This window comes from Myotis lucifugus, unplaced genomic scaffold (assembly GCF_000147115.1).
Source record: "Myotis lucifugus unplaced genomic scaffold, Myoluc2.0 scaffold_287, whole genome shotgun sequence".
Classification (NCBI taxonomy): Eukaryota; Metazoa; Chordata; class Mammalia; order Chiroptera; family Vespertilionidae; genus Myotis; species Myotis lucifugus.
Window position 1 is genome coordinate 846,220 of NW_005871335.1, and position 24,988 is coordinate 871,207.

Genomic DNA, 24,988 nt, shown 5'->3' on the forward strand with positions numbered 1-24,988 from the left:
CCCAAGGGGTCCCAGACTGCGAGAGGGCGCAGGCCAGGCTGAGGGGGCCAGGCTGAGGGAGCCCCCTCCCCAAGTTCATGAATTTTCGTGCATCGGGCCTCTAGTTTCATATAAATGGAATTATATAATATATGGTATTTGTGATTGTCTTCTTTCACTTAGGATAATGTTTTCAAGGTTCATCCATGTTATAGCATATGGCAGCCCTTCATTCCCCTTTTAAAAAATATACTTTTATTTATTTTTTAAAATATATTTTTATTGATTTCAAAGAGGAAAGTAAAGAGAAAGATAGAAACATCAATGAGAGAGAATCATTGATCGGCTGCCTCCTGTACGCCCCTTCCCCCCCCAGGAATTGAGCCCGCAACCTGGGCATGTGCCCTTGACTGGAATGGAACCTAGGACCCTTCAGTCGCCAGGTCAATGCTCTATCCACTGAGCCAAACCAGCTAGGGCTGTCTTTTTTATTTTAGCCATCTAGTGGGCGTGATGTGGTATCTCATTGTGGTTTTGATTTGCATTTCCCTAATGACTAATAATATTAAGCATTTTTTCATGTACTTATTGGCCATTTGTATGTTTTGAAGAAATGTCAATTCAAATCCTTTGCTATTTTTTAATTGGATTATTTGTGTTTTTATTCTGGATACCAGTCCCTTACCAGATAAATGATTTGCAGATATATTTTTCCCACCCTATGAGTTGTTTTTTCACTTTCTTGGTGGTTTTCTTTGAAGCACAATTTAATTTGGATTAAATCCCATTTTTCTTTTGTTACTTATGATTTTGGTATCATTGCTAAGAGATCATTGTCTAATCCAAGATCACGACGATTTTACTCCTATATTTTATAGGTTTAGATCTTACATTTAGGTCTTTGACTCGTTTTGAGTTAATTTTTGTGTCTGATGCAAGTCTATTTGGATTTGATTTTTCACATCTGAGATGGGGAAGAAGGTAAGGTGTATTTGGAGAACATTGGTATATCCAGAACTCCTTCCTTCTTCCACCAACCCTAGTGCCTGGTATTTTTATGTAGTCTGTGATTGCTGGACAGAAAGAGAGTGAGTGAGATCATTGGATAAGGGTGGAGATTTCAAAATTTAGAAGTAAGTTCATAGAGCTCTTGGCTCTAATGTTCTCCTTAGAATACAGAAAGTTTCTAAGAGATTTGTGTTTCTCTTTTGGAAGAAAGCACATTTAACAAAATTTAATTCTTGTAGGTAGGTAAACCTCTTTTTGGGTTCAGGCAGGTTTCTGGTTTCTTTATCCTGAGTGTTCTTATGAGGGTGGGAGAGGGTGATACTATGGGATGAAGATATTAAGAGTATGGCTTAGAAAGGGGCATAATATTTTTCCCCCTCCAGGTTCTCAGCTGTTGCGGGAGTTGAAAAAGATGGATGACAAAGCCCTTTTGGTGGAAGTACAGCTTTTAGAAAGCAAAACATACCATGCCCTCAGCAACTTGCCGAAAGCCCGAGCTGCCTTAACCTCTGCTCGAACCACAGCAAATGCCATCTACTGCCCCCCTAAATTGCAGGCCACGTTGGATATGCAGTCAGGTAATACCTGTAGCTACTCATGGGATTTTTTTCTTAAAACTCATCTTATTTCACAGGTGGAAGGAATGGGGGATTGGGGCTGGGGAATAAAATTGGCTGATTTGGCTTGAGCCTTCTTCAGAGAAACCAATTAGAAGGTTTTCTCTAACTAGCTGCCCCCTTCTATTAACTTGCTATTAACTGCCTAAAATATATTAATAACATGTTTATCCATGGTTGCCCAGGCAACCTGATTTTTAGAGCCAAGACCTTAGAGAGCTCTCACTTAGGTTTAAAAAGCTCCCTTAATTTCCTTCTTTGTCACTACTCAGGCTGGTGGCAGCTCTTTCTAACATTGATTAACCCAAGTCTGTTGTCACTTGGAGATCTTTGTAAAGCATGTTGGGCTTTTCCAAGTGGCCTCAGAACAGGGCTAAGAAAAGACACCCCCACTCCGAATTTCAGTTGAGTTTAGTGGATAGCTTTCTGATGGAGTGTGTGAATGTTGGGGTTAGGAGGCCATTGGCAGTAGAATACTTGAAGTCGGCAGCTTTTATTAGTTATACTTTATTATTACTGAAGGAGCACTGGAATTAAAGGCAGAAGACTAGTTTAAGCCCTTATCTTTCTGTAGTCTTAATTTCCATGTCTGTAACAGAGAGAATACCTGCCCTACTTGCCTCTTGAGTATTTTGAGTATCAAATGGCATGTTTTGTCATTCAGAGGTTAAGAGCAATAGCTCTAGAAACCGACTTTTCTAGGTTGACATTTTAGTTCTGCCAAATTCTAGTTAGTTAATTTATCTTTGGGCAAGTTACGTAATTTATCTGTAACTCATCTGTAAATTGTACCTCTTCATAGGATTGTAGTGGGGATTAAATTATGATGAATGTAGTTTTTATCATAGTACCTAGCCTTGACCAATTTGGCACTTTCTTTAAACCCCTGCTCTTTTATTATGCCCTTCCTTCATGGTCAAGAGATGAACTTGCATCTGATTTCTCAGAGGAAATGGAGGCCATTTTAATTTAAACCCTCTTGTTTTTCCTCGCCAGAATTTGTCACTAAACATTTGTAACCTCTATCAAGAATGATCCTTCTACTTGTCCTTTTGTTCCATTCTAAATCTGTAGTCTTTCTTCTTCTCCATGTGGCTCTGCATCTCAGTCTTTGAACCACCCCAGCTGAAAAAACACCGTCCTTTCTCCTTTTTAAATTGCTGTCCTCTCCTTTGCTTGGCAAGCTTCTTGAAAGTGTTGAAAGACTATCCTTATTTTCTTATCTCTCTCGACTCCTCTGTTGGGGAAAGGGGGTGGTGTGCAGGGGCATGGTGGAGATTTTGACCCTGTTGAATTCTCTAGGTTTCTTTTTCTTCCTTCCTTTCTTTCTCTTTTTTTGATTAATCCTCACCCAAGGATATTTTTTCTATTGATTTTTAGAGAGAGAGAGTGAAAGGGATGGGAGGAGGGAGGGAGGAAGGGTGGATGGTTGAGAGAGAGAGAGAGAAAGAGAGAGATGCATTTATGTGAGGCACATGGATTGTTTGCCTCCCGGACACGCCCTAACCGGGGCCAAGGATCAAACCTGCAACCCAGGGGTGTGCCCTTGACTGGAAATTGAACCGTCGACCCTTTAGTGCATGAGCCCGCACTCCAATCACTGAGCCACTTGGCCAGGGCTAGGCTTCTTTGGTATCACTGTCTTTTTGGTTCTCCTCCCTTGAATAATTATCCTTGGTCACACTTTGCTGTGTTCCTCAGTGTTGTTTTCTCAGTTCTTTTTCTCTTCTTGTTCTCCCTGTTTCCTCTCTAATCCCATGTTTTGCCCATGCTTTAGTCGCCATATAACACTAATGGTCTCATCTGAATCTCCAGTAACTTCCTCCTAAATTCCAGATCCAGATTTTCAGCTGCATAATGGACATACATACTATATCTCAATCTCAACATGTTGAAAACCAACATTATTTAACCCCTCCCCCTTAAACTGTTCTTTTCTGCCTCTCCTATTTTAGTTAGTGGCATCATCATTGACTTAGTTGCTCAAGCTGTTGTCTTTGGAGTAATTTTGACCCCTTCCTCTCCTTCACCCCTCATGTCCATACTCAGTTGCCAGATCAGGTTGAGTCTGTCTCCACATCAGCCCTTCCTTTTCCATCTACATTCACTGCTCTAATTGATGCCTAGGCCACTGGAGTCTTTTACTGTTCTAACTGTCCCTAGTCACTTTTCTCAGTCCATCTTTCTTACTGGGCCAAAGTCATTTTTCTGAAACACAAATCTGACCATGCAACTTCTTTGTTTAAAATTTTCCAGTAGTTCCCTGTAATCTCCAGGCTAAATTATACTTTAACCAAAGGAAGGCATCCTGCCCTGGTCGGGTGGCTCAGTTGGTTGGAGTGTTGTCCCATACACCAAAAGGTTGTGGGTTTAATCCCCACTTGGGGTGAGTACAGAAGGCAACTGATATATGTTTCTCTCTCCCCATCTCTCTCTAAAATCAGTAAACTATATTCTTGGGGGAGGATTAAAAAAAAGGAAGGCATCCTTCTCATTATCACCTTTGGTTTTCATTCCTATTCATCAAATGACTTCATGTGCTTCTGCTTCTGGACCTTCATATATTTTGTCAACTCTGCTTCAAAATTCCCCTTTTCGTCTTGTCCCCATGGCAAACTCCTTTTTATCCTTCTAGATCCAGGTTAGATGTCTTCTCTGTAAACCCTCTCCAGTAAGTCTTCTTTACTTCAGACTTCCCTATGAAAGGTATATTCTTTGTACATGTTAAGGTACTAACCTTGTTTCTGTTTTGGTGACCATCTTTCCCACTGTGAGACCAAGCTCCTTGAGGACCTCATTTGTATTTGTTTCCTCCATAGTAGCTATATCAGTGCTTGGCACAGGGGAAGCTCTCATTAATATTTGTGTTGAATGAGTGACAGTCTAGTTCTTTTTAAACAATACAGTACACCTCACACCAACCATGATGCTCATAGTCCTAATGTCCTAATGTGGCTCCTATTTACTAATGAGTTTGGGAAAACCATATACCATCTTGGGGTGGGGGCGTATTTTACTTTTTTTTTTCTGACTAGTCTTAGTTTGGGCCTGGTCTGTTCTCCTCTAGCTCTGCACTGGGAGGTATGGGAAAATGGAGATTTGTCTTACCTAGTTTTAGCAGGGTTAATAGTTTGTTGGCTGTTCTTTAGGGAGCTCTCCTTGGCCTCAGAGAAGGGGGGTTTTCTCCAGGCCTCTGTGTTTAAGACTAGTAGAAGGAGGATCTGATTCCTTCTGCCTCAGAGGGGAAGGCTTTTTGGGTAGGGTAAAGTGCTGGGGAAGTTCCCAGCTGGGGTGCCAGACACACAGGTATGTAACAGGTAGGTTAGAAGTGTGCTGAAACATTGATTCCTTGGGGTCACATGTCAGTAGTTTCATCTTTTTACTCCAGCATGCTGAATACTCTCTACTACATGTACCTTGATTTGAAGAATGTTGGAAAGCCCTGTGGTAAATAAATGGATGGGGCTGAGGCAGAGTTAGAACTGATATATAGACTCTTAGGACTTAGGTGCTCCCAAACTAAAAAGTACTATTATGCCAGGTCATGGCATAGGTTGGAAATAGTAGCAGGTTCAATCAAAGTTAGGCTCATTGGGAGCAACCCAACCTCTAAGAAGTAGAGAATTAGATGACTGTGATATGTCAGTCTAAATAAATACTGTTTGACTGTGTGCATTTAAGTTCATGGATTTGGCATTATGTGAAATCTATGTACTGTTGCAACTCACAACTGGGCTAAAGTACATCCATAAATGAGAAATATTTCAAATGAGGATATAAGAGATTGGATTTTTTTTCTCCCCCATGAAAGCTGCTTACATATAAAAATGTCAAGCTTAGAAAAGCTATCTTAATGAAATGGTTAATATTATTAAAATCAGTCATTCGGGCAGTGCAGGGATGTTTGGGTCAACTTCCTGACTTATGAAAGTGATGTAATGGAGGATGTTCTTTCCTAGTGGCTGCAAAAGATAGGACTGCATGCAGTAAGGGTGAGAAGCATGGAGAAGATGTTACAGTTTGCAGGCTTTAGGATCTTCTTTGAGTTGGGTCTTAACTCCTTTAGAATTTATATTAGCAAGATGGCATTGAACTGGGAAGCCAAAGAAAGACATGGGTTCTAATCCCAGCTTTGCCACTAGCTGATAATGACTTTGGACAGGTCCTTTATCCTTTCCTGACCTCAGGAATAAGTGGATGGGGTTGGGATAGGTTTCTGAGGCCCTTCCCAGCTCTGATCTTGTGTGGTTCTCATGTGGTTCTTCCACCTTTCTTTTCAATGCTTAGGTATTATTCACGCAGCAGAGGAGAAGGACTGGAAAACTGCATACTCATATTTCTATGAGGCATTTGAGGGTTATGACTCCATTGATAGCCCCAAGGCCATCACCTCTCTGAAGTACATGTTGTTGTGCAAAATCATGCTCAACAGGTAGGTGCACATTAATTAACTCTGGGATATGAGAATTCAGATTTTTAACTAAGTTTTCTGCTGTGTCAGAGATGGCTTGGCAGGGACTGGACAGTCACAGAAGCTATAGCTAGTGGAAGTAGATGGGAAGCCTCCTTGAAGTATCCTGCAATTATTCTTTCCAAAGAGTAATAATGGGACAGAGGGCCAGAAAATAACTTACAGACCAACAGGGGGTAGATTAAGGAAGAGGTTAGGGAGAGGTTTGAAAAAGGGGACAACAACGCCGAAACCGGTTTGGCTCAGTGGATAGAGCGTCGGCCTGCGGACTGAAAGGTCCCAGGTTCGATTCCGGTCAAGGGCATGTACCTGGGTTGCGGGCACATCCCCAGTGGGAGGTGTGCAGGAGGCGGCTGATCGATGTTTCTCTCTCATCGATGTTTCTAACTCTCTATGGCTGCCTCCTGCACACTCCCTACTGGGGATCAAGCCCACAACCAGGCATGTGCCCTGCCTGGGAATTGAACCTTGACCTAAGAAAAAGGGGACAACAGAAAGTATGACAGATCTTTATAAAGAATAATAAATAATTTATCCATATTTTGGGGTAGTAAATGAGATATTTACTGGGATTCTTTTTGGATCTTCTTTATTTTATAAAGATATTTTTATTGATTTCAGAGAGGAGTGGAGAGGGAGAGAGAGAGATAGAAACATCAATGATGAATCATTAATTGGCTGCCTCCTGCACACTCCCTACTGGGGATCAAGCCCACAACCAGGCATGTGCCCTGCCTGGGAATTGAACCTTGACCTTCTGGTTCAGGGGTCCTCAAACTTTTTAAACAGGGGGCCAGTTCACTGTCCCTCAGACCGTTGGAGGGCCGGACTATAGTTTAAAAAAAAACTATGAACAAATTCCTATGCACACCGCACATATCTTATTTTGAAGTAAAAAAACAAGTGTTTTCGGCGGGCCACATGTGGCCCGCGGGCCGTAGTTGGAGGACCCCTGTCTGGTTCATAGGTTGACATTCAACCACTGAGTCATGCTGGGCCGGTTTTTTGGATCTTATGTTGGGATTTGACTTACACTTATTATTCTGCCTGTTGGTTCTATTACTTTTGGTAGGTTCATTGTTGCTTTCTTTTTAATGCTGGAGTTTTTCTGCTCTTCACTGTTGATTTTTGTCCCAGAGTGTAGGAATTCAGACTGGCCTCTGCAGTGTGAGGGGCATATGGGTTTAGGGGTGGGGCTGATTCTCAGTAGAATTCTGAGAAAAGGAAATTTGCCTAAGCCTATACTTACAAGCATGATGTTCTGGAGCAATTGACCAAGTATGTCTTTTTTTCTAGCCCAGAAGATGTCCAGGCTCTGGTGAGCGGGAAGCTTGCACTGCGGTATGCGGGGAGGCAGGTAGGGGACACCATGACTGCAGTTCTGATCTCTACTTACTCTGAGGCCAGCATATTGTGTCAGACATGATGTTTGGTGAGACTAGTGCTCTTCAAGTCTCCATTCTACATTTTTATCCTCTCCCCCCACCCCTTTTCCTTAAGCCCATTCAGTATATTTCTTGTGCTTTTAAATTTGTGATCTAAAAAGTCAGTGTTTGGTGCTCTTATGGACATCAGATGGTTTGAAGGAGTGAATTTTAGCATTTGTATTGAGTTAGGTTGCATTTAGCATTGACCAGGAAATTTATCTGAGCCTGACTTGCAAATTTGACATGTGCAGAATATGAAATCTTGATTCTCCTAGTTGAAGCCCAGTAAGGCCTGGTGCACATGTATGTGCTTTAAGGAGATCAGATTGCCTGGTGCAGAAACTAGGTTTTGATGACTCACCTGAGTGCTTCTTATATTAGCACTTTGCACTCATATCCTGAGTTTTGGATGTGGTACAAGAAGAGTTCTTTTTTTCTTTTTTTTTTTTTGATTTCAGAGAGGAAGGGTGAGGAAGAGAGAGATAGAAACATCAATGATGAGAGAGAATCATTCATTGATCAGCTGCCTCCTGCACACCCCCTACTGGGTATCGAGCCTGCAACCCGGGCACTAGGTTTTGATGACTCACCTGAGTGCTTCTTATATTAGCACTTTGCACTCATGTCCTGAGTTTTGGAGTTAGGGCAAGAGTTCTTTTTTTCTAAAAAATGTATTGATTTCAGAGAGGAAGGGTGAGGGAGAGAGAGATAGAAACATCAATGATGAGAGAGAATCATTCATTGATCAGCTACCTCCTGCACACCCCCTACTGGGTATCAAGCCTGCAACCCGGGCATGTCCCCTGACCGGGAATTGAACCGTAATCTCCTGGTTCACGGGTCGATGCTTAACCACCAAGCCACACTGGTTGGGCCAGTAGCTCTTTTTGTGGTACCTTTTGTGCCTGTATAGCTATGAGTATGACCTGTGTAAAGATGACGTCTCAGATGTCTTCACTATCTCTTCTTTGTATTTTGTTTAAATATCATTACTAAAGTAAAAGTAATCTTTGTAGATTCAAAGATTTGTCTCTAAACAACAGGCACATTGGCTATCTCACTGTATCTTTAGAGGAATGGCCACAAGATGATTTCTTCCTTCTCCAAAAGTGGCCCTAATTGGCTTTTTATCAGAAAAAGTTTCAGATCAGCTTCTAATTTTGACCAAAAGAATACTGGTTATTGCTAAAGTGAATACTTGTTATTATCTAGAAGTAGAGTTGAGGAGATGGGCTAAGAGAGATCAGGTGTCCAGAACAAGATCAGGTAAACTAACTGGTAGTGGTGGAGCCAGACTTTGAACTTGGGTTATCTTGGCTCTAAGTTCCAGGCTTTTCTCATTATGACATTTCTTCTGTCTATAGGACAAATGCTGAGAACACTTTGCACTATTTTAAAAAAATACATTTTTACTGATTTTTAGAGGGAAGAAGGAGAAAGAGAGAGAAAAATTGATCTGCTGCCTCGGGTTGAGCCTGCAATCTGAGCATGTGCCTTGACCGGGAATTGAACTGGCAACGTCCTGGTTCATGGGATGACACCCAGCCAACTGAGCCACAGGGACCAGAGCCTTGGCTCTATTTTTAAAGTCTGCTGTATAAGACACACCATCCTTATTTAAGTACATAGGCTGGTACAGGAGGAGCTCCTGGTCCTGTGTACCTTAATGACAGCTTTTTTTTTTTTTTAAAGTATTTTTCTTTCTTTTTTTTTTTTTTTTAAATATATTTTATTTATTTTTTACAGAGAGGAAGGGAGAGAGATAGAGAGTTAGAAACATCGATGAGAGAGAAACATCGATCAGCTGCCTCCTGCACATCTCCCACTGGGGATGTGCCCGCAACCCAGGTACATGCCCTTGACCGGAATCGAACCTGGGACCCTTGAGTCCGCAGGCCGACGCTCTATCCACTGAGCCAAACCGGTTTCGGCTTAATGACAGCTTTTGAGCAGGAGTCAGACTGTTCTAAAAAGATTAATGTTGTAGATTTCTTGCTGATCGAAGGGGACTTGATAGCTTGGGCAGGTGCCTTTTCTAACTGGGTTAGAAGGTGCCCTGAACCATTGATTGTACCTTCATAACTCTCGGGTTTTAACATGCAGTGTAATATGTAAAATCGTGATGCCTCAACCCTAATGAAAGTAGACCTTGGTCTGCACACTGTAATAAACCTAGCAGAATGAATCTTCATGAAGCAAAGGTCTTATCAGGTGGGAAGGAAGGAATCAGGGGTGTTACAGGGATAGGGAGTCTTGGAAAGAAATCAGTTCTCTGGTCATTTTCCCTTTTAACATGTCATCTTCGGAGAATGCTGTGTCAGGGTTTTTTTTTTGCGGGGGTGGGGGAGGGGACACTAGCTGTTTTCTAGTATTTTTAATTTATTTCAGATTTCAAAGGGAAACTGGCTGGCTGGCACACAGTGGCATTCTTTTTGTTTTCCTTCATGATTTTCCCAAGGTGTTTATTCAGGCAGACCAGGGGACAGGGAGGCCCTACATCTAAAAGGTGTTGGAGCCCTGGCTGATTTTGTTCAGTGGTTGGAGCATCGAAGGGTCTTGGGTTTGATTCCTGGTCAAGAGCACGTACCTGGGTTGCAGACTCAATCTCCGGCCCTGGTCAGGCGCATGTAGAAGGCAACCAATTGATGTGTCTCTCATGTCAATGTTTCTCTTTCTCTCTCCCCCTCCCTTCCTTCATTCCATTCTCTCTAAAAATCAATGGAAAAAATGTCCTCAGATGAGGATTAACAAAAAAAAAGGTGTTGGGCCTTTTGGTGGTGAAGTGTGCTAGTGATGAAGGACGGGGGGGAGGGGGGGGGCAGCAGGAACTTGATCGTGGAACTGCTTAACTGCCATGCCAGTTGGCGGCACTTGTTGACCGAGATCTCCTCCACCTTTATGATCTGGATTGAGTGAGCACAGGCATGGTGCCGGGCCCTCATGTCTCAGTCTGCGGGGAACAGGAGGGGCCAGGTCAATGGGTCTCTGGGTGTTCCCCCAGATCTCATCAGGTGCCTGCTTTGGGGACCCCAGTCTCTGGCCACCATGAATGTAGAACCTCCCAATTCACTTTGCAGGCACAGCCACGGTTCTCTCAGTGGTCTTATTGCAGCTTTTCTTCCCAGGCCTCAAGAACAGTTGTGGGCCTGCTGCTTCCCTGCCACCAGAAGTTGTTGGGACGTAGCATACTGCTTATGAGACTTGTGTGTGGGATGTGGGTGTGCAGAACAGATCACTTTGACTACTTTTCTCTTTATTTTTAGACAGAAGCATTAAAATGTGTGGCCCAGGCTAGCAAGAACAGGTCACTCGCAGATTTTGAAAAGGTAAGCATGGTGTTGGGTTGGTAGGGAATGGGTGGAAAAGAGGGGCATTTAAGTACTTTTTAAAAACATACACTATTTTAAAATAATTATCGTTTCATAAGAAGTTACAAAGATAGTACAGAATTATTCCTTACTAGAGGCCCGGTGCACGGATTCATGCACTGGTGGGGTCCCTCGGCCTGGTCTTCTGGGATCAGTAGATCTCTGCGCCACTGCAGCCTGGCCTTACCTGCCATCTCAACGGGCTCCAGTCCGCTGTCCGCATCAATCCTGCACAGCATGAAGTAGTGCGCAATGCGGCAGGCAGCTGGGGAGGAGCCCGAGCCCTGGCTGGGCGCTGCGCCGCTCCCGCTTATCCCAGCCCTGCTGTGCCTGCTACCGCTGCAGCTCAGGCGCACAAGGGGGATTGTCTGAGGGAGAGGCCCCTGAGCCTGGCGTCTTGCGCCCTTCTGTCAGCTGAGCGGTGCTCCTCCATTAAGCATCTGCCCCCTCGTGGTCAGCGCGCGTCATAGCTACCTGCTGGTCGTCTGATCGCTTAGGCTTTTATATATATAGCTACTATTAACCAGTTTTCCTCACTGGTTACATTTTTAAAAAATACATATGTGTGTGTGTGTGTGTATGTGTATTGATTTCAGAGAGGGAGAGAGAAACATCAATTATGAAAGAGAATCATTGATCAGCTCCCTCCTGCATGGCCCTTATTGGGGATTGAGCCCACAACCCGGGCTTGTGCCCTGACTGGGAATCGAACCTTGACCTCCAGGTTCATAGGTTGATGCTCAACCACTGAGTAACACCAGCAGGGTATTTACTTCTTTACTTTGTATATTTTTTTTCCGTCCCTTAACACTTTATAGCACAGCTGACACGAGCTAGGATACTGAGATCATTACTAAAGGTCAATAAATCACAGACATGAATGCCAGACATGAATGCACAGTTTAGATCAGTGATGGCGAACCTATGACATGCGTGTCAGAGGTGACACGCGAACTCATTTTTTTGGTTGATTTTTCTTTGTTAAATGGCATTTAAATATATAAAATAAATATCAAAAATATAAATCTTTGTTTTACTATGGTTGCAAATATCAAAAAATTTCTATATGTGACACAGCACCAGAGTTAAGTTAGGGTTTTCAAAATGCTGACATGCCGAGCTCAAAAGGTTCGCCATCACTGGTCTAGATCCTTTTATCCCAAAGTTTAGGATGCTTGATGGAACACTTCTGTTAGGGGTTCCTTGGAAAAGAGGTCTGTGAGCAGATATTTGGAAAACACTAGGGCTAAACCAGTGTTTAATTAGAAAGGAGCTAACTGCAGAGCTGTGCTGTGCTGATTGATGTTCCTTGAAGAATTCCAAGAGCTAGCTCTGGAATTCATCAGCTCCCATTACTTAACCTGAGAGTTCTTTTTTCCCCCCATAGAGACCCTATTTGTTCTGTGGATATACATGTTGAGAACTAGTGTGTGTAGTGAATTTGGCTTACAAACTGAACCACTCTTGGCTTACATGATTTGAGTTTTCAGACAAAGATGGTGCCTGGGGTGGCTCCATCTTTAAATTTTTTTTTAAAATTCATTTTAAATATATTTTATTGATTTTTAAAAATATATATATTTTATTGATTTTTTACAGAGAAGAAGGGAGAGGGATAGAGAGTTAGAAACATAGATGAGCTGCCTCCTGCACACCCCCTACTGGGGATGTGCCCGCAACCAAGGTACATGCCCTTGACTGGGATCGAACCTGGGACCCTTCAGTCCTCAGGCCGATGCTCTATCCACTGAGCCAAACCGGTTAGGGCTTTATTGAGTTTTTTACAGAGAGGAAGGGAGAGGGATAGAAAGTTAAAAACATCGATGAGAGAGAAACATTGATCAGCTGCCTCCTGCACATCCCCTACTGGGAATGTGCCCACAACCAAGGTACATGCCCTTGAGTGGACTCGAACCTGGGACCCTTCAGTCCGCAGGCCGACGCTCTATCCACTGAGCCAAACTGGTCGGTCAGGGCATAAATCTTTTTTTTTTGGTAATAAATTTTATTGATTTTTTTTACAGAGAGGAAGGGAGAGGGATAGAGAGTTAGAAACATCAATGAGAGAGAAACATTGATTCAGCTGCCTCCTGCACGCCCCCTACTGGGTATGTGCCCGCAACCAAGGTACATGCCCTTGACCGGAATCGAACCTGGGACCCTTTAGTCTGCAGGCCGACGCTCTATCCACTGAGCCAAACCGGTTAGGGCAAATCTTTAATTCTTGATGTTCCTTTTCTTCTGCCTTCTGCCATAACTGTTCTTTCATCTCCCCCAATCTTCCAGAACTGCAGTCAACCATGCAGTTGCAAGGGCCAGCACACTACTTAGGAAGCTAGGCATAGTGTGACTTTCAAGTGCAACTCTGTGCCCATCTTTTGGCAGGCCCTGACAGATTACCGGGCAGAGCTCCGGGATGACCCAATCATCAACACACACTTGGCCAAGCTGTATGACAACTTACTGGAACAGAATCTGATCCGAGTCATTGAGCCTTTTTCCCGAGTACAGGTAAGAACCCTCCTGGGGACTCGAGCCCCTCTCTGGCTAGGCATTGCCATTGCAGCCCCTCCTTCCCCACACCTGTCCACAATAGGAACTCACTTCAAGGATGTGCCTGGTGGGCAGAGACCACCAAGAGGTTGGGATTCTTTTTTAAGAAATTTTACTTACTGATTTTTGAGAAAGAGAGAAAAGCATCTACTTGTTCCACTTATTTATGCATTCATTGGTTGACTCTTTTTTTTTAAAATATATTTTATTGATTTTTTACAGAGAGGAAGGGAGAGGGATAGAGAGTTAGAAACATTGATGAGAGAGAAACATCAATCAGCTGCCTCTTGCACACCCCCTACTGGGGATGTGCCCGCAACCAAGGTACATGCCCTTGACCAGAATCGAACCTGGGACCCTTCAGTCCGCAGGCCGACGCTCTATCCACTGAGCCAAACCAGTTAGGGTCATTGGTTGATTCTTTTATGTGTCCTGACCGGGGATTGAACCTGCAACCTTGGCATATTGGGACGACACTCTAACCAACTGAGCAACCTGGCCAGAGCCTGGGACTCATGATGGAACAAGAATCCAGGAGAGAGGCTGAGATTGCCGCTGCCTGTATTCAGTGCAGTCTCCTTGCTTTTGTAGTGAGCACCATGTGGTGAATGTTTTCTGAGTGTGTGGGGTAGGAGTGTGTTTATTGTCTGTGTGATGAAGGCAGATGGACAGAGCACAGGTCTGGCCCAAGGGAATTTGGCCCTATGGACACTCAGCAATCCCCACCCCCCAACCCCTATATGAGAGGCAGAGGTTAAACTTTCAGTGTTGGTGTCTCTCTGCCTTTCCTTTTAGATTGAACACATATCTAGCCTCATCAAACTCTCCAAGGTAAGGAGTCCTGAGCTTGTCTTGGGGGTAAGGATGGGGAAAGGGGTTTGTGGGGGGCTGGCATTACACTCAGTGGGCCTTGTTGGAAGGCTCCCAAGCTCCTCAGTGGGGCATGGGGACCATGGGCTCAGAACTGGAGTTGCCTTGTTGCCGTTTTGTTTTCAGTCCATCTGCCCTAAGTTCCTTTTATGTATAAAGGCTTTCATGTTGGTGTGATCTCTGACTAGTGGAAATTGGCTCCTTTAATCAAGTGCTTTGATTTTAGGCCGATGTGGAAAGGAAATTATCACAGATGATTCTTGACAAGAAATTTCATGGTGAGTAACACTCATATAGGAGGGGGGCTGGTGGTGGGGATGAAATGGTTGAAGAGGCATCATGTTCTTGTTTACCTTGAAAGAAGATAATTTCATTGTTTTACCTGGTAGTTCCTTGGGATCCTTGCCCCTCATCCTCCGGGGCAAGGATCCCTGTTCCATGTAAACACGTATACATGGAACAGGGAGATAGGTGGGTTCTGCTTCCTCTCCTCTCTGGAGAGATGAGGCAGCTGGGGAGTGGGTGTGTCTGAAATGTGCTTGTGTCTAATCCCATCTCTTACATGGGTTGCCCTTGTGTTTCCTGCAGGGATCTTGGACCAGGGGGAGGGTGTTTTGATTATTTTCGATGAACCCCCAGTAGATAAAACTTATGAAGCTGCTCTGGAAACAATTCAGAACATGAGTAAAGTAGTGGATTCTCTCTACAACAAAGCCAAGAAACTGACATAGGTGAGTGCTGGCTCCAGGACCGGCCGGCAGCTCTGTCCTCTGCCTGTCGAGACTGAAAGCCTGCGGTGGCTCTCGGCCCCTGATTGACACTGCTCTGTCTTCTCTTACAGAGTTGGATCTGTAGCGGTCCTTTGGCGAGTGTGTGTGGCGGGAGAGTGAAACCTTTGGGGAAAATGCTAGGAGATTCTTTTTTCTTTTTGTTCTACTTTTCGCTCGGAAAGTTTTTAAATCCTCATTTGGTGCATCTGTATTCCAGCCGATAGGTGTGCCAGTTTTCATGTAATCTTTACTGGCCCAACTTGGGAGTGGGGACATTGCTTACAAAAAAAAGAAAAAGAAAAAAAAGATTATTCTAAATAAAAGGAAAAGGCTTACACTACCTAAAGCTGTGCTCTCTGCCTCCTGGGAGAGGGCTGCCAAGCCAGGCGCTCCGCCAGCCACCGGGCTCCCAATCCACCCGCTGGCGGCACCTCTCCTCTTCAGAATTGGGTGTTTGCCTGACCATCAAAGCAACGACTTTTTATTCTGTTTGTACTGAACCAAAACAAACAACTGTGGATAGACTGCTGTTTTCTTTTTTATTTGAAACGAGGCGTTTCCGTGTTCTTTCCCCTGTCATACGGCTGTCCACCCACCTTCCCTCCACAAAGGCTCCAGCAGACCGGCTGAAGGTCCTGCCACCGCCCCAGCAGCAGCAGCAGCTCCGCTCGGACCTGGGAAGGACGGGACGAGGCCAGGAGCTAGTGTCCACCACGGCCACACGGGAGCATGTGGGCCCTCGCGGGGCCTGCTGTGCATGTGGCTCTTTTTAACACAGTAAACTAGATTAGACGTCAATGTTTTAATTGCCCCTCTCCTCTGCTCTTTCTCTTCCTTCTCTTCTCCCCTCTCAGCCAGGAGACCATCACGTGTCTCTTCTTCCTCCTTCCCCCTCGGGAAGGCGGGCTGTTGGACGTCCATTAGCTTCCCTACCTGTCCCACTCCTCTCCTGCTGGCCGATGGATTTATTCCGTTTTAAAACAGTGAACATCGGAAATGAGACTGGGGGGTGTGTTTTTATTTTTGTTGTTGGGTTTTCGAGCAACCTCATGTCCCCTTCCCAGGGAGCCTCTTTCCTTTCTTAGAACTGGAAGCGGGGAGGTGAGCCTGCGTACCGCATGCTTTGTCTGTGGCGAGGTCACACAGTGGATGCCACTGGCAGGTGAGCTTCGCGCCTCTGGGTGCTCAGCTCCCTCTTCCTCCTCCAGCTCTTGTCTTCTTCCTCCCTCTCCCTCCTGCTTCCTTCCTGCTGGCCTTTTGTTTTTCTTTCCCTTTCTCAGATTATCCTTCCAGGTTTTCGTAATAAATTTATATTTTGTAAAAGGATTTTGTTGTACCAGGTTTTGCATCCTCACTGAATCTGACTGGCTCTTATTTTCCTCTCCAAAATCAGGTTTTTATTCTCAACATCTCTCCCCATCATGTCCAGTCACTGTTTTGGTTTTGGCACCATCAATATCAAATGTACAAACGGTTCTTGCTAACCAACACCAGGTATATCTGATGTTCAGATGAGTTCCAATAAAAACAATTTTTTTTTCAAAAGTGTCTTTTCTTGAGTGCTGTGGAGGGCTTCCCGTGAATGCAGGCAGCTCTGTGGAGCCCTCTAGACTGGCCACAGGTGCACTATCATCTGCTTCCTGGGAGACCCATAGACGGTGCTGTACTGAGGGGTCTGGGTAAGAGAGTTGGTCCGTGAAGCCTGAAGTGGGGAATGGTGCTCAGGTATCTTTTCTGTTTTTCCAAGGCACCGTGGACATGGGATTTGGGTGTATATATGTAATATCCTGAGCCTCCTTCCTCTGCACGATGCGGATGGCGCCTCCGTAGTGGGTAACTGGTTTGAGGGTTCTATGAAGTCATGGAAATGCAAGTGCCCAAAGAGGCCTGACAACTCGTGGTTTTGTTTCCATTTGGAATCTTCAAGAGCGGTGATTGCCTCACACACCTCAGACCTGGGGATGGGCCTGAGGGCTCGGGCCCCTGGGAGTGAGGGGAGCTCTAGCTGCCAACTCTACTTCCGTGTGAGCAATTGCTATTCTCAGTTTTCAGTGCTGTGTCTCTAGTTTTGCTTGCAGGAAGAGTTTTGCTTCAATAAAGAACTTTAAAAAGAGATTCCAAAGGTATCTTCAGAGCTGGAGCATAGGGGAGGGTTTCCCATGCCCCGGGCAGCCCCAACTGGCAGCAGCCTGTCCTCTGCCCCCTTTGCAGGTCACTCCAAGGGGAACCACGAGCCATGTGGCTGTTGAGCTCCTGCAGCGGGGCTAGATGGAGTTGCGATGCACTGCACATGTAAACCTAAGACGTAGCATGAAAAGAATGTAAAATAGCTCAGCCTTTTTATATGTCGAAATATTTGAGCATTATTGGGTAAATAAAATATATTATTAAAATTCACCCGTTTCTTTTTACTCTTTTAATATGACTACTAGAAAAGTACCTATGTGGCTTGCATTTGTGGCTTCTGTTACTTTTTCGTGTGGACAGTGCTGCTCTAGACTGAGCACTGCTTCCCATCCACGCTCAAATAAGCTGGGTCTCGGCACAGCTGAGAGGGTGGCCTAGGCCCGCTCACTCACCTGGGACCCTTTGTGGCACCAGCCTTCTTGGTACCGAGACTTGCTTGTGTGAATGAGATGTGATGGTGTTGGGAGCAAAGGCTGAGGCTGATGAGCAGGCGACTGCTGGTTATGTAACCTGTGCTGCCCAGAAGGGCCACTAGGGGCTGCTATGAGATCCCTGGAAGAACAAAGCCGACTTCCTCAGGGTTAGCCGGGCTTTATTTGGAACCCTTTCTGGAAGCCAGCCGGCTAGGTCCTTGGCCTCCCTCGGGGTGATATGAGAAGGGGGCATGTAAAGGGCAGGGACTCTCCTGTGATACACGGGCAGCCCAGCTCAGCAGTGCAGATGACAAGCAGGCTGGCCCTGCCGGCAGCAAGAGATAGGCTATAGGATAAATGAGCTGATTGATGGGGGTGGGATTTGGAGATCTTCCCTGCAGCTCTTTGGAAGAAAACAGCTCCGCATCATTCAGCTGGGTCTGCCTCCTCCCGGGTCCTTGATTCTGCCATTTCTGGCAGATTACTGCCCTTTCTTCCTTACCTCGCGGTTGGAGCGGTGATGGAAGCTTGATGGTGGTGGTGGGTTGAGTGAGCAGAGGAGCCGTTTGGTACCTTGAGACAGGCAGAGCTTGACTGGACGGGTTCCGGACAGCCTCTCCCCAGTCACAACAGCAGGTGGGCTGGCGACACTACCCCATTCATGCTCTGCCTGCTGCAAATACATCTTTGTCTTTGACAAGTGTGAGGAGGCTGGGGTAATGCTGCTAAGGGCTCTTTTTGAAGGTGCCGGGGAAAGGCAAAAGGACAGAGTATGGCCAGACTGGAACCAGTCCAGGCAAATGCATGCTCCTTGGTTTGGAAAAGGGAGTGTGATGAAGTGGAGCTCGGTACTGCCACCATTAGTCGGAATTGCTAGAATTAAATTTGTAGGGACAGGTAACAGGGTGGATCCTAATGGTTCTAAGGGATGGGTTACAGCCTTATAATTCTAGGCATATTTTGGGAAATGAGAACCACTTAACCTTTGCTTAACACCAGAATCTGAAGGGGACCTGAGATACAGAAAAGGCACTGTGGACGTGGGCCACCTCGGGAGCTGGGTTTCTTCCCAAGGGGTGGAGATGACAAGGCTGGGTCCAGCTTTGTCTGAGTCACTGGGGAGAGTCAGTGGGCCAGAGGACGGGAAGCTTAGGTCTTAGAGCTTCTGACTATAGAAAAGGGTTGAAGAGACTTCCATTTGAAAAGCAGGTGGGAGTTGTACACTGGAACATTCAGAGGGAGGGGCACATTGAGCTAAGGGCCTGCCTTCAGACTACGCTGACAGCTTCTGTGGATGTTTCTGAAGGGCTGTGGAAGAAGGAGCCCTCGGCAGAGAGCAAGGCATCTTCTACTGTATAGTCATCATGCTCTGTAAGCATTCAGTTGCCACTATTGATAGATCTCTGGGTAGCACATAGGCAGATTCTAGTACTTTGTGATGTGGCATTGTTCTAAATGGTACCAGATTTCTGTTCTGCTTAAGGCAGTCGTTAGAGCTGGCCCAGGCCGACAGCCTGGCGTGCTGGAGTGGGCTGGTGTCAGGGAATTCGATATCCTCTTTTCTGTGTGGCCACTTCCTTGTCACTGGGTCCAGAGGTGGTAATTTGAAGTAAGATATGTTTCCCAGGTTTGTGGTCAAATCTAAATCAATCTCCAGAACCAAACTAAAGGAGTAACAAATGAAGGATCTGGATTCTTGTCTGTGAAGGTAACAGTTCTTATTAGAACCAGAATTTCATTCAGAATTAAACATTTTTACCTGCACCAAATCTTCAAATTACGATCAGAGGCTGGTTGGAGAAGCAGATGCTTCAGTTTTTACTGTGAGAGGAGGGGGTGGGAAATTTCGAGGTCACATATGTGATGGGCTTAGTATTGGCTCATCTTTGGGGCAAGGGCCCAGCCAGCGGCCTCAGGGACCTGTCACAGGTGTGGTGGGGAAAGGCCAGTCGCTGTTTGTGGAACGGCCCCAGCTGCCTACGCCTCTTTAGCCTGGATTTCTAAGACCCGGGCCGTGAGCATTGACCTGGGGTGACTGAACGGAGGTCCTGAAGGGGAAGGAAATAAAGGCAACGGGGCAGTCCACTTGGGATGCGCATGGCACCCAGGTGGCCTCTGCCAAGGCTTCGCGTTCCTCCCACATTGTTTTCCGGGGAAAGAGGATGTTAAATGGCAGGAGGAGCTCGGGCCCCGGCCTCCGTGGATGGCTTCTCGTGCGGCTCGGGTGGCAGCCTCGGCCAGGGCAGGCCCCGAGTCGCCTGGGCGGGGATGAGGCGGAGAGCGTCCCCCAGGCCCGCAGCTGCCGGCGCCGCGGCGGGAACAAAGGCAGCACGTGTCTGGCGGCGCGGCGGGCGGGGGCCCGCAGTGGAGCGGCCGGGCTGCCACGCGGGGCGCGGGCGGGGCCGCAGAACCCCGGGAGACTCTGGGGGTCGGGTCCGCGGGAGCCGCGAGACAGGGGCGGAAGAGCGCCTGGTGCTGAGAACCATCTTGTTTTCCACGCAGATCCGAAGGGCAGCACGCGCCCCGGGAGCGCCCCCGCCTCCTCCCCGGGCCGCCGCGGGCTCGGTGAGCCGTTTCTCCCCGCGGGCCGGCAGTCTGGGCGCGCAGGGGCGTGGGCCCCCGCCCGGCGCGCAGCGGCACCATGGGCACCGTGCTGTCCCTGTCCCCCAGCTACCGCAAGGCCACGCTGTTTGAGGATGGCGCGGCCACGGTGGGCCACTACACGGCCGTGCAGAATAGCAAGAACGCCAAGGACAAGAACCTGAAGCGGCACTCCATCATCTCCGTGCTGCCCTGGAAGAGGATCGTGGCCGTGTCGGCCAAGAAGAAGAACTCCAAGAAGGTGCAGCCCAACGGCAGCTACCAGAACAACATCACTCACCTCAACAATGAGAACCTGAAGAAGTCGCTGTCGTGCGCCAACCTGTCCACGTTCGCCCAGCCCCCACCGGCCCAGCCGCCTGCCCCCCCTGCCAGCCAGCTCTCGGGATCCCAGACCGGGGTCTCCTCCTCGGTCAAGAAGGCCCCGCACCCTGCCATCACCTCGGCAGGGACACCCAAACGGGTCATCGTCCAGGCGTCCACCAGCGAGCTGCTGCGCTGCCTGGGCGAGTTCCTGTGCCGCCGGTGCTACCGCCTGAAGCACCTGTCCCCCACGGACCCCGTGCTCTGGCTGCGCAGCGTGGACCGCTCGCTGCTCCTGCAGGGCTGGCAGGACCAGGGCTTCATCACGCCGGCCAACGTGGTTTTCCTCTACATGCTCTGCAGGGACGTGATCTCCTCCGAGGTGGGCTCTGACCACGAGCTCCAGGCCGTGCTGCTCACCTGCCTGTACCTCTCCTACTCCTACATGGGCAACGAGATCTCCTACCCGCTCAAGCCCTTCCTGGTGGAGAGCTGCAAGGAGGCCTTTTGGGACCGCTGCCTCTCCGTCATCAACCTCATGAGCTCCAAGATGCTGCAGATCAACGCCGACCCGCACTACTTCACACAGGTGTTCTCCGACCTGAAGAACGAGAGTGGCCAGGAGGACAAGAAGCGGCTCCTGCTAGGGCTGGATCGGTGAGCCCCGTAGCATGCATCACGGCTCAAGGATTCAATTCATTTTTTAAAATTTATTATTAAACAAATCAGATTTTATGTACAGTCTGTGTCTAGCAAAGCCACCAAGGGCCAATCCCGGCCCACCTTCAGCCCTGCCAGGGCTTTTCTTCAGCTCTGCCAAGATCTCTGGGCGCGTTTGAACTCCTGGACCGTGTGCAAAACCCAGAAGATGTGTTCAGAGCCACCCAGGCCCCCGACCTTCGACTTTGGGGGATTCCAAGGACTGACTTGCCTCTGTCGCCTGCGCCCTTGCTGGACCAGGGCAGGTGAGGCTGTCGGTCGCTCCCTGCGCGGGAGCTGGAGAGGGGCCTCTGGCCAGGTGACCCCGGGAGGATTTGGCGCCTCTAGTGGGGGGCCCTTTTCTGGCTCCAGTTTTGGGTGGTCCATTCTCTCAGAGGCTCCTGGAGCCGCCATCCTGACTGAGCCGCATGTGGGGTTGCGAGGCAAGCTATGCCTCTTCGATCTAGGAGAAGCCAGCCTGGTGCAAAGGTTGTGTCCTGTTGTTTGGCCGTGCACAACCCTCGTTTGCTCTTTTTTCTTTTTTAGGGAGAAGGGCTTTCCTTTAGTGGAGACACGGAACTTGCCCCTCAGTCCCCTTGTCCCCTGCTCCCGGCCATGTCGGCAGTGTTGGTTAATGAGCTGGTTTGACTCATGAAGTTCTTTTATTGTGGGTCCCAGCTCAAGAGGTGGGGTGAAGCTGGGGACACTCCTTTCCTGGGTGAGTGTTTCACTTGGGTCATGTCGCTTAGTCACCCCGTGGTGAAGGCCAGGGCAGCTGCGGTGCCCATGACCACCCACCCGCCTGCCTCTGGCAGGGGGCGTGCCAGGCCTGAGACCAAGCCAGAGCCCACCTACGGGCTGAGGCCTCTTCTTGCCGGTGCACATGCTGTTCTGCAGAGCTGGGGTGTGGGGGCTGGTAAGGATGTACCCCTACCCCCCACTCCTACCCCTTTTCATTTAAAGCTGTTTCCAGACAGTTCGGTTTCTTCTGAAGACGAAGCCTTGCCCTGCAAGGCCCAGGGAGACAGCTGGATCTCAGAGACAATTACAGGCCGGGGTAGGACTCCCGGCTGCTTTGTGAGCCTGCTGATTCTACAACTGATCATTTGCAGCTGCTGGTTTTGGTTTCCACTTTAGTGGCTGTAAAAACACAGGATATGTACTTAATCAATTTTCTTTCTAATTCTCCCAGATTGGTGGCTTGGGACTTGGGAGAGGACCAAGAGAAGGGACGGAGTCTTCCTCCATGGCCCATCGCCCTGGCTTTGGGGAACAAAGAGCAGTGTGAAGGCTCCAGAGAATTCGCTCTTCCCAGCCCCCCAGGGAGTGCTGGAATGGGGGGTGGGTGGGGAGGCCGAGGCTCATGTTACATAGGATTAGGTCCCAGGTGGCTGCCATCTCAGCACAAGCACTACTGAAAATCACGTTAAAAAGAGCAAGCTGTGAAATTGAGGTCGGCCCTGAGAGCCCGTGGCCAGCCCGCATGTGCGGACGAGGGCCTGCCCATGCGCGAGAGCATTTGCCCCAGCTGCGCCTCGAGGCCCACGCCGAGCCGTTCCGGGGCCGCCAGAGAAGCTGATGCAGGGCTGGGAGGACCCGCGGCCGCTGGCACAGACTTCACTGCAGCGCCTCTTTCTTCTCCGCTGGATTGTCACCGGCCTGTCTGTTCAGATCTGCTGCCACGTGTGACCTGAGGTAGGAGGCCCTAGAGGGCAGCGGGCCCTGGTGGCATGGAAGAGGGTGGTTCGATGCCGCGTCTCAAGAGGAGGGGCCCGTGTTTGCAGCCGCTTGTTCGGCGGGCTGAACCTGGCCTGAAACTGCTCAGTCACATCCACAGGATTCCTGTTTTGTGTGTTTCCTTCTCTTTCTCCATATTTATTTTTTTTATGTTCTGGAGGAGGTGCAGAGGTCAGGAGTGGTCGGGGACTAAGGACGTAACTCTAGTTCCATCCATGTGAAAGCCTGGCGCGTCCTCCTCCCTCCCCTTGCACTGGTCATCAGTATTGTGTAAAGGAACTGATACACTTGAGTGTGCAAGCAATGAACCCGTTTGACATGCTGACATGCTGCTATGAAGACTACTTTTAGAACAACATAAAAAAAATACAGAAAAAAAAACTGACAAAAAAAACAACCACCACCACCCCTTTATTCTTTCATTGTTGCTTTTACAGTGATATTGTGCATGCCGACCAGGAGCATTTTGTGTCTTAAGAAAAATAATCTTAGAACAGATGGCTGTGAAATTTACACCCGTGCACAGAACAAGTCACAGGAATACTCGTTCAGGATTTGGTTTTTCTCTTTCTTGTAAAGCTGAAGGGTTGATATATTCTTTAAATGCAGTTATTAGGAGTTAGTTTCGTTCCAACAGTTGTTAAACTTGCAATGAAAAGAAAATGTGCCATTTTTTTTCACTCGGAATCTTTTCATAGCTGTATATTTGAAACTGCTAATTACACAACGTGCGATGTATGTTGGTTTTTTTAGTGCAATTTCTTCTGTAGCTATTCTTTGACCAAACTGTGGGTATTGTTAATATTAATTTATATTTGTCTCATTTCGTATGTATGTGTAGTGTGTTTGTAAGTATGTGTGGTTTATAATCTGACAAGGTCATGAAGCTCAGTTTGGCTGTAATTTAATTCCCCTTCCCTTATTTTTATTTATTTTTGTACCGTGCTGATTAAATAAAATGCACTGACCATCCATTACATAGACCTCTTTCGTGGGCACATCATTCACGAGCAGGCCAGGCGGCTTTTTATAAACGATTCCTGCACTCAGGATATAATTGGATTTGTGTCATGGGGGAGGGGAAGGGTGGTGGGAGAAGGGAGGGGCCGGGTTAGGGGAGAGGGCTTAACAAGCAGAGCACGTGGATGTGAAGGTGATTAAGGAAGAAGCACAGGTTAAGTCGACTCGGGTTGAGCTGCTGGGCGGGGCAGGAGTGGCTCTCTCGGCTTGATCAGGCCCAGGCACGGCCTGGTGACCGCTGACTGGTGGTCCTGCAGGGACCCGATTGTGGAGCTTGGCTCCAAGGCTGTGGCCCCATATGTTGTGGGCCTGGCTCTGTTCAGCACCCACTGTTCAGAGGCACCCAGACCAGCTGGAGGAGTGGTGTCCATGTAGCCCAGCCTTGGGGTGTCCAGTAAGCCCATAATTGTGCAAGGGTGGGGTCCCCTCTGGCTGGGCCGGCATAGCTCAGAGGTACTGTGGTTCGGCCCCAGACCACCATAAACAAGGGAGCAGTGCAGTAAAGCAAGCCGTAATCTTTTTGCTGGTGGAGGGTCTTGTTAAAAATGCAACATCTGTGAACGCAATAAAATGAGGTATGCCTGTGTTGCCAGTGGTCTCTGTCCTCTCATGCCCCCAGCCCAAGCCTCAGGGACTAGGTGGTGGGCTCCGACCTGCCCAGGCCCTGCGCCTGTGGTTTGCAGCTGCCCCTGGGCACCAGGAAGGCTGTTCTGCTCAGGTTGCAACTTGGGGGCTATCAGCCTCCCCCCCCCTGATTTCTTTCAAATTGTTATTTTGTTTTGAAATTTTTTTTGTTCTTTTTTATACTAACTCTTCACTTTTTTTTTTTACTCTCTTAGGTTCAAAGGTTTGGTTTTCCACAGTCTTCCACACACCCAATATCAATAAAATAAACAGCTCCCCACGCTTCTCTGGCTATTCTTTCTCGTTTTGACCTGTAATTTTTCGTAACTTATCCTTATTAA

At 47.5% G+C, this 24,988-nt stretch overlaps 2 protein-coding genes across 5 annotated transcripts in view; both read left to right on the plus strand.

Annotated features, from left to right (window-relative positions):
• PSMD11 (proteasome 26S subunit, non-ATPase 11) overlaps window positions 1-16,608 on the plus strand; it is a 30,609-nt gene extending 14,001 nt beyond the window's left edge. For 2 of the 4 annotated variants that reach the window (XM_006099874.3, XM_023763506.1), the window contains exons 6-14: window positions 1,371-1,565; window positions 5,892-6,036; window positions 7,372-7,432; window positions 10,766-10,828; window positions 13,256-13,381; window positions 14,219-14,254; window positions 14,520-14,571; window positions 14,882-15,024; window positions 15,135-16,608. In XM_006099874.3, the coding sequence (XP_006099936.1) occupies window positions 1,371-1,565; window positions 5,892-6,036; window positions 7,372-7,432; window positions 10,766-10,828; window positions 13,256-13,381; window positions 14,219-14,254; window positions 14,520-14,571; window positions 14,882-15,024 (821 nt within the window). In that variant the 3' untranslated portion in view covers window positions 15,135-16,608. The remainder of the gene's footprint in view (window positions 1-1,370; window positions 1,566-5,891; window positions 6,037-7,371; window positions 7,433-10,765; window positions 10,829-13,255; window positions 13,382-14,218; window positions 14,255-14,519; window positions 14,572-14,881; window positions 15,025-15,134) is intronic. The other 2 variants (XM_023763504.1, XM_023763505.1) reach the window with 2 other exon arrangements.
• Window positions 16,609-20,168: 3,560 nt separating this feature from the next.
• CDK5R1 (cyclin dependent kinase 5 regulatory subunit 1) lies at window positions 20,169-23,986 on the plus strand. Its single transcript, XM_023763513.1, has 2 exons — window positions 20,169-21,532; window positions 22,459-23,986. The coding sequence occupies exon 1, from the start codon at window positions 20,305-20,307 to the stop codon at window positions 21,226-21,228; it is 924 nt and encodes a 307-aa protein (XP_023619281.1). The 5' UTR covers window positions 20,169-20,304; the 3' UTR covers window positions 21,229-21,532; window positions 22,459-23,986.
• Window positions 23,987-24,988: the final 1,002 nt, after the last annotated feature.